The sequence below is a fragment of the Salvelinus namaycush genome, chromosome 9, assembly GCF_016432855.1.
Source record: "Salvelinus namaycush isolate Seneca chromosome 9, SaNama_1.0, whole genome shotgun sequence".
Classification (NCBI taxonomy): Eukaryota; Metazoa; Chordata; class Actinopteri; order Salmoniformes; family Salmonidae; genus Salvelinus; species Salvelinus namaycush.
In genome coordinates, this window is record NC_052315.1 from 32,075,534 (window position 1) to 32,084,219 (window position 8,686).

Consider the following 8,686-nt stretch of genomic DNA (forward strand, 5'->3'; position numbering starts at 1 on the left):
ACATGCGTACTACTTGGTTCATACTCTGATCCTTTGATTGGATGGACAACATGTTAGTTCATAATGCAAAAGCTTTGATTGGTTGGAGGATGTCCTCCAGAAGTCGTCATAATTACCATGTAGGTCTATGGAAGGGGGTAAGGAGCATGAATCTCCTAGGTTTTGTATTGAAGCCAATGTAGCCAGAGGAGGACAGAAAATAGCTCTCTTCTGGCTACACCTTGGTGTTAGAGGATGCTGTAGAGAATACTGTAGATCTTCATTGCAAAACAGTGTGTTTTAATCAGGAATTTGGGGACTTGAATATATTTAGTATGGTTTTATCAACAAAAAAAAATTGTTGACGTTTCATTATTTGTAATATTTCTGAAATTCACTGAGTATGGTGGTCCTTCCCTTCCCCCTCTGACTCAGGCTACAAGAGACAGCGACAGAAGGGGACGCTGGCCCTTTAACAACAACCATAGAAGTAGGCTATCACATACATGTTTGTTTGTTTGTGATAATGTGTGATGGAGGTTTTCTTTCGGGACGATGTTAAAGCAGCCAGCCCACCAATATCAGTGCTCGCTGTCCATTCATCCGTCTGTTAATTTAGCCTATGCTGTCTATTTATTTATCAAACTACATTATCTATTTCATTACTATCACGCGCTCTGTCGTTGTCTAGAGAGATTACGTTATTTCATTGCCTATATATTACGTAATGCAACGGTGGCTGGGGAATCCCAATACTGATGGAAATTAAATAGGCTACAGAATGTTCATACATTCAAGCATAGAGTTTTTAACTTCTTCTGTTAATAGCCTAATCTGTTCATAATATAGTTTACGTCTGTCATATTATGTGGCTTTTTAAATACAGTTTGTGGTGTTACGTTAAATGAAGAAACGATAGAGTGAGAGACATTCAGAGAAAGAACAGGACACGACAGACCGACAGCCGTTTGGTCTCGCTCTGGGGGTCGACCGCTACACGTGCACGAGAAACGGCAGAGCAGCAGCAGAGAAAGAGTGACCGGAGAAGGGATTACTCTTTGTGTACTCCATAATTATTATTAGTAGGCTAGTAATCCTACAATTGTCGTTTGGTGGGTTCGTCATTAATAACAGTTTAAACTATAGGGAGAGTAGAGGAGAACTGTGACACTGTAGTCGCTATGGCCGCTCTATCAGGAGGAGAAATGTGCGTCAAATACCTGATGTTCGCTTTCAACCTCATCTTCTGGGTGAGTCACTACTTATGCTATTAAAGGGACTGTGTGTGTGTGTGTGTGTGTTGTTTTGGCTGGCAGACAACAGCAGGTTTTGATTAATATAAATCATAGCCTCTTTGTAAGGGTTTATTCCACACATGTAGGGTAGAGGCAGTGTAGAGCCAGAGGAAGAAGATTCCCCAGTGAATCTGTCTGGTTCCTCTCCAGGTTTCTTTCATCTTCAATTAAAGTTATATGTGCATTGTAAAGGGGTTAGCGATAATTTGACAGTAGCTTACAGGCAGTTCGTGGCAAGTATAATTCTGTATTTCATATTACAGTACAACCACTGTAATTATAAATACGGTTTCAAAGCAAGTACTGAAACTATTATACTGTAAAAGTAAATGCTACCATAATCGGAATGAATGGATGAATTAATGAAATTCATTGAGGGGAGGAGTACAGTATTTTACTGTAATTACAAGGGATTGGTGCAAGCAGGTTGGCTGCTAGGTAAAGTGTTTACAACAAGTGTTAATAAGCCAGATACAACAATAGCATGCTCCAACTCATGGGAAAACGTTTTTGGGCAGTCCAAAAAATATGATACGGTACTGTATTATGTGGGGTGTAATTACAGTACCATTCGAAATAAGGCAATTCTTTCCTCGCCCACAAAATTTTCCCACAATGCACCATCATTTACATTATGTAAACCATTTCAGAGTATTTTACTGTTGGTAATACAAAAAATGACATATAATTTACCGTTTTCAGTTAGTGTGTGTGTTTGTGTGTGCATGTGTGTATCTGTCTGAGGGGGGTTGTCAGTATCTGCTTGGGGAAAGTGGAACAGTGATTTAGCTGGCCATGACTGGACTAAGAAGTGGCCTCTTGTTGGTGAACGGTGAAATAATCTCACACACAAACACACGCTGGCCAAATAATCCCTGGTGGCCGAGTGACCCAGTGTGCACAGCATTTCAATAACTCAGCGTTTATATGGGTGTGTGTGATATTGTGTGTTTGTGTGTTGTATTTTGTGTTGTGTCTTGGTGGGGTGTGCGACGGCGTGTGACGCGTATAGCCCCAATGCAGATGAAAGAACAGAGCTCCCCTTGTTGCATGATTCAGAACATGTGTCCATTATTGTAGGTAGCTACAGTATCTATGGGTGGGTGTGTGTGTTAGATTCTGCAGCTGGTGAGGGTGTATTAGCAGTAGTGTAGTTGTGTAGTGCGAGCAGCATGATTAGATTAAACAAATTAACTCAATCACTTACAGAATAGACCAACTCAATCATTCACAGAGTAAACCAATTCAATCATTCACAGAGTAGAACTCTGTCTGCGCTATCCTCCCTCCCCCCGCCCACCTCCTCTACCTTTCTGATCAGGTGACTCCAGGGCATGACAGTTACTCCCTACTGCTTTCTCTTTGTATCACTCTATGCTCTCTTTATCTCTCCTCTTGCTTTATCCCTGTCACACTCTGCGATACTGTCTAGGGAAATAGGAGAGAAGTATTAATGAGTAGTTATTGCTCTGTTACACACAGAGATCACGTTAGCAACATGGAAGTGTTAATGAGTTAGTTCTTGCTCTGTTACACACAGAGATCACGTTAGCAACATGGAAGTGTTAATGAGTTAGTTCTTGCTCTGTTACACACAGAGATCACGTTAGCAACATGGAACTGTTAATGAGTTACTTATTGCTCTGTTACACACAGAGATCACGTTAGCAACATGGAATTGTTAATGAGTTAGTTATTGCTCTGTTACACACAGAGATCACGTTAGCAACATGGAAGTGTTTGGAAGGATCAGGTGTGTGAAGTACATCATGTTTATCTTCAACTTCTTCTTCTGGGTAGGTCTACTTTACTTAGCTTGTGTGCGTGTGTGAGTGTGTTTGTGTGTGTGTGTGTGTTGAATGTTCCCTTCCTCTTTAACTAGGCCATTTTTCCCGAACTGAGAACAAGGCATGAGTAATCTACCCCGACTCACTGAGCTTATCTGGCCTCGTTAGGTTTGGTCTGATCAGACATGTTGTCCCCACTGCAGAACACGCACACACACACACCGTGGAGCAGAACACCATTCTACATCAAGGTTCTTTGCTAAAGTGAATAATTAATTAGACTGAGGAGGCGGTTTGAGGAATGTGTGTCTGTGTCTGTGGTGGCGGCTCTGGTGGTAAGTCTGTAGCAGAATTTATACTGTATGAAGGAATCAGGCCAATGACCTCCTCTTCTTCTTTCCTCTGTGTGTTAGCTTACCCCCAAGTCACACACACATGTATAACCTGACATAACCCTGTTTCTCAACATGTCCCTACCTGCTCTCTCACCTGGCTTTCCATGCCCTGGGATAGGTGTGTGTGTATGATATCTAATATTTTGTGTCTGTATGTGGTAGCTTGCAGGTACAGGAGTGCTGGCTATAGGGTTGTGGTTGAGGTTCGACCCAAAGACCAGAGGACTGTTTGAAGGAACAGAATCTCCCTATGTCTTCTTCACAGGTAATGCAAACACTCACATGCAAGCATGCTTGCACTCACACATATACTGAACACAAATATAAACGCAACATGCAACATTTTAAAAGATTTTACTGAGTTACAGTTCATATAAGGAAATCAGTCAATTGAAATAAATTAATTAGGCCCGAATCTATGGATTTCACATGACTGGGCAGGGGTGCAGCCATGGGGGACCCAGGCCCAGCCAATCAGAATTTGTTTTTTTACCCACAAAGGGGCTTTATTACAGACATAAATACTCCTCCTCTTGATATGCCACACCTGTCAGGTGGATGGATTATCATGGCAAAGGAAAAATGCTCACTAACAGGGATGTAAACAAATTTGTACAAAAACATAGAGAGAATAAGCTTTTTGTGCATATGGAAAATGTCTGGGATTTGTTTTATTTCAGCTCAGGAAACATGGGACCAACACTTTACATGTTGTGTTTATATATTTTGTTCAGTGTACATAATCAAATATCACTGCAGGGTCTCTGATGATGTTGGAGGTTGCGTGTGTGTGTGTGTGTAGGTGTGTATATCCTGATAATAGCAGGGTTGTTGATGATGGTGGTGGGGTTCCTGGGATGCTGTGGTGCGATTCAGGAGTCTCCCTGTATGCTGGGGCTGGTGAGTTAACCTCTATACCTCCTCTCCTCTTTTTCTTTCCCTTTGGTATTCAGTTGGTCTGTTATGGGGCTGGTAGTCAGATACTATGTAACTCTTTGTTTCAGTATAAAACTGTTTACAGAACAGATTCAAGGCCAGAACTCAGTATCTGTCTCCCTGTTTCCCTATCTCTCTGTCTGTCTGTTTAGCCTGGTCTCATAGACTAGACGTAAAATAGTACATTTAAAAACGGGACACTAAAATTAGCATGATATGTTACGGTTGGTATGGTTACATAAGACAGATGGTTACTTAAGGCAAAAACGAAAGTAGGGTTTTTGGTTGGGGTGGATGGGTGGCAGTATAAAGCAAACGTCTAGCAACCCAAAGGTTGCGAGTTTGAATCTCCTCATGGACAACTTTAGCATTTTAGCTAATGAGCAACTTTTCAACTACTTACACATTTTTAGATACTTTGCAACTACTTAGCATGTTAGCTAACCCTATCCTTAATCATTTTAGCTAACTCTTACCCTAACCTCTAACCCCTAGCCTAGCTAATGATAGCCACTAGCTAACTTTAGCCACCTAGCTAGAATTTGTAACATTTGATAAGTTTAGCAAATTCGTAACATATTGTACATTTTACAATTTCGTAACATATAATACAAATTGTAATTCGTAACATATCATTCGAAATGGGTGATGGACATCCACAAATTATTACATACGAAACGCAACATATCATACTAAATGGAGTGTCTCTGATTTACATACAGGATAATATGAACTGCACTGAGACCAGGTTGGTCCCTCTCTCTCTGTATCTCTCTGTCTCTCTCGATTTCTCTCTCTCGTGTGTGTGTGTCCTAAGTCCCTTCTGACCGGGGAGTGCTTTGTGTCAAAGGGCACTTGTCAAATTAAATACACAGTGGTTCATGTGCATATTGGTCTCTTGCAGTTCTTCTTCTTCCTCCTCATCATATTTGCCATTGAGGTCGCCGCTGGAATCTGGTGTTTTTCCAACCAAAGCAAGGTCCAAAAACATATTACATACCCTTTTCTGTGTTACATTAAAGCCCTTCCCCTGCTATTATCTGTGTTACATTAAATGTCTTTCCTTTCTTTGTGTCACATTGCAACCCTTCCCCTACAGGTGGTTGATGACATCACTCAATTCTACATGGAGACATATCAGAACTACCAGAACACTCGACAGGACACACTGAGAGAGACACTCCGTCTCATACAGACTGGGGTAATCATGTGTTTAATTTGTGTGCAGCCATGTTTGGGGGGTTGGGAGCAGAGACAATACATATTTCCAGATAAAAACAGATGGACACCTAAATTACCATTCAACCTTATTTGTTACAGTTGGACTGCTGTGGTACAGGTTCCGTTGTGGACTCTGCCAAAGACACCTGTCCCCCAAGAGACGGGCTGGATAGCCTCATCACCAAGGTACCCCCCTGCTCTGTGATTGTGTTTGTGTTCAGGTGTTCCTTTTTCTGTATCTCTACAGTCCCTCCTGTATCTTTACAGCCCCTCCTGATTTGGCCTCGTTTTTGAGCTTGGTCATTAATAAATACAGCGGCTATGACTGAAGCAAAACGAGAGTTGTCTTGAGGGGGTGGTTTAATGCAGGCATCTCTTGTGTATGTGATCACACGTGGCAAGTGTTTGTACATTCACTCTGCCAAAACAGTACACAGTTACAGTCACTCACCCTTCTAGATAACTTGAAGCATTCTAAACAGTTCTTGCATCTTGAAGTCGCCTAGGCTAGCTAGTGCTAGCCAAGTTCTTTCGCCAATTAGTTTCAGCCGGTTGGTGTGTGACCGTGATAAAGTTGGTTTGACATTGGATAGCCTATCTCTGAGGCTAGTTAGGGACCGTCAATAAATTACACAATGTAAATTGGATAGTATTTTAGTTGTCTCAATAAATGCTTTCAATATTTGTAAATGTATGTTTTACATTTATAGTTGGTTTGAGGTTTTTAAAATATAGACATTTGGAGCTATTGACATTGTCCTATGTACATTGTGTATTTGACCGATGGTCCCAAACTAGCCCCATAGGGATAATGTCAAATCAAATTGACCATGGGCATTGGGCCAGCTGTTGGCAGGATTAAAATAAACTCAACCCAAGGAAATCTATTACAGTACCCTTCATTCTGTGACAGACATTTTTTTCCTATCATCTTTCACATTTCAGATTTGGACAAGAATGACCCAAAATATTACTTTTAAATTTTGTAGTAAATTCTGTCACTCACATCGATGCCACATTTTTTTGACTGCCACATTTTCAAAATGAGAAGTTGCTTTTTAGGGGCAGTCGCTCTTTAATATGTGTGTGTGTTGCAGAGCTGTCCTGATGCTATAGATGAATTGTTTGACTCCAAGCTGCACATCATAGGAGGAGTGGGCATCGCTACTGGAGTTATCATGGTGAGACACACACAGTGCAACGGAAGACCATGTTATCCCACTACGCTCCATTACAGATAGATAGGCAGACAGGTTGACAGAGAGACTTCCCTACAGTAAAGAACTCTTCATTTACTCTGCATTTCCCATTCTATTCCACAGATGTTTGGGATGATCTTCAGCATGCTGCTCTGCTGTGCCATCAGGAAGTCACGGGAGATTGTCTGAGGATGTCATCGTTACCATGATGGCGGCCGTTAATGTTGCATGATGTCATTCCTAGTCACATGAATTTTGTCAACCAATAGAGAGGCTGTGTGTTGAGAACGGTCGGCCGTTAATGTTGCATGATGTCATTCCTAGTCACATGAATTTTGTCAACCAATAGAGAGGCTGTGTGTTGAGAACGGTCGGCCTGAGTGCTAGCAGCTGTTCAGGTCCACTGGACAACCAACTGCCATTTAGTTAGATCCGCCAACCTCTGTAACAAGGATCTGCTACACCTGGTTCACCTGGCATTAAGTGCGCAAGCATTGCAAAATAAATATAAACATGCATGTTGTTCAGTAATTTCATCCAAACTGCTTGCACGTATCAACTGGCGTCTGTGTAGCCAGGCACTAAAATAGAACTTGGTTCTATTTTAGATGCTTGACGTACTGCAAGATCCGCCTCTCCCATCTATTCATTAGTTTTTACGAGCATACTAACCCACGTGGGGATTGAAAGATGAGGTCCACACTCCAGTCCAGTTGGTGGCAGTAATGCACATTGAAGTTAGTTGCCAACCGCCATATAAAATCCACAGAAGAAGGACTATGAATGAGGAGAGATTAATCAAAGAAAACGAACTAAAAACGAACTAGGTTTTCCTTCATATGAGTGGATTAATTGTGGAAGTAGAGAACACACGACTTTGTATGATTCAAAATGGGTAAAAATTCTACAAAGATCCAGCTAATAAAAATAACATATGCATTTCAGGTAAAATAACAACCTAGTGTTAATCTCCCAGGACAAATTAGCTAGAAACAGCAATCTAGCTAAATGTCTATGAATGTTTCATGTGTGTTTCGACATGTCCCATAATTACTATAGTTGGTCGACAGTTGGTTTTGGTATTTTAACGCGTCTGGTAGGGATAGACAAAATCAATGTTGAGCCGGTTTGGTCAGCATGTAATCACAGCGCTGCACAAATCAACTTGGCTGCTTTTGCACAATTCTGATCATTTTATCACTCATTTGTTTTTTGACCAGTCAGATCAGCTCTGAAAAAGATCTAATGTTATGAAGTGATCTAGAATAGATAATCTGCGCAGTGCTTTTCTCAGGCTGATCCTCTCGAACACAGTGAATCTGCCCAGTGCACAGGTCGACCCTCCTAAACCATCATGATGATAACATCAACAACATGCATGTCAGTCTTTCCTGGTTGACTACAACTCATCCTCTCCGTCTCTCTCTCGACCCAATTTGAAAATGCCTTGAAGTCTGACTGTTTTTGTAAAGCAGTTTTCTATTTGTGACTGAATATCTAGGTGAGTTGTAGTCAGTTTTACAGCATATCTAGGTCTCTTCTAAATAATAAACTTTTATAACACCCTTGCCATCTTACACTGGACAGGTTGGTTGTTGCACAAAACAAATTAGCCAAATAAACTGTAACATCTGATCTTCATTCTGGTTTCACATTGATGTGTGTGTGTGTGTGTATGTTTGTGTAATGAGTAAGAGAGGAAAACATGTCTGTCAGCCTTCACAGCTTCCTGCCACTGTGGAAAAGAACAACCTGATCCCATCAAACTCTCCTTCAGTTTTCTTTATTCTCTGTCTCTCTCTCTCTCTCTCAGAGCTCAGACACCGGTAGGATTGTCAAATGTTTGCCTGCCGACATTGTCGGCAGAATAGTGT

At 41.3% G+C, this 8,686-nt stretch overlaps 1 protein-coding gene across 3 annotated transcripts; it reads left to right on the forward strand.

Moving 5' to 3' along the window:
• Window positions 1-531: 531 nt before the first annotated feature.
• LOC120053967 (CD9 antigen-like) lies at window positions 532-8,453 on the forward strand. 3 transcript variants are annotated; one of them, XM_039001306.1, is made up of 9 exons: window positions 532-1,229; window positions 3,619-3,721; window positions 4,259-4,356; window positions 5,297-5,371; window positions 5,492-5,593; window positions 5,713-5,799; window positions 6,711-6,794; window positions 6,936-7,035; window positions 7,116-8,453. In XM_039001306.1, the coding sequence occupies exons 1-8, from the start codon at window positions 1,161-1,163 to the stop codon at window positions 6,999-7,001; spliced, it is 684 nt and encodes a 227-aa protein (XP_038857234.1). In that variant the 5' UTR covers window positions 532-1,160; the 3' UTR covers window positions 7,002-7,035; window positions 7,116-8,453. The 3 variants fall into 3 exon arrangements, with proteins under 3 accessions (XP_038857234.1, XP_038857233.1, XP_038857235.1); XM_039001305.1 differs by having other exon boundaries at window positions 533-1,229; window positions 6,936-8,453; XM_039001307.1 differs by lacking the exon at window positions 532-1,229 and adding an exon at window positions 2,664-3,070 and having other exon boundaries at window positions 6,936-8,453.
• The last annotated feature ends 233 nt before the right edge of the window (window positions 8,454-8,686 follow it).

Bases quoted from the DNA above. Each gene is read 5' to 3' on its own strand.
- LOC120053967 (XM_039001306.1), top strand. From the start codon at position 1,161: ATGGCCGCTCTATCAGGAGGAGAAATGTGCGTCAAATACCTGATGTTC. The intron at 3,722-4,258 runs GTAATGCAAACA...GTGTGTGTGTAG, and splicing joins TCCCTATGTCTTCTTCACAG to GTGTGTATATCCTGATAATA. The intron at 5,800-6,710 runs GTACCCCCCTGC...TGTGTGTTGCAG, and splicing joins TGGATAGCCTCATCACCAAG to AGCTGTCCTGATGCTATAGA.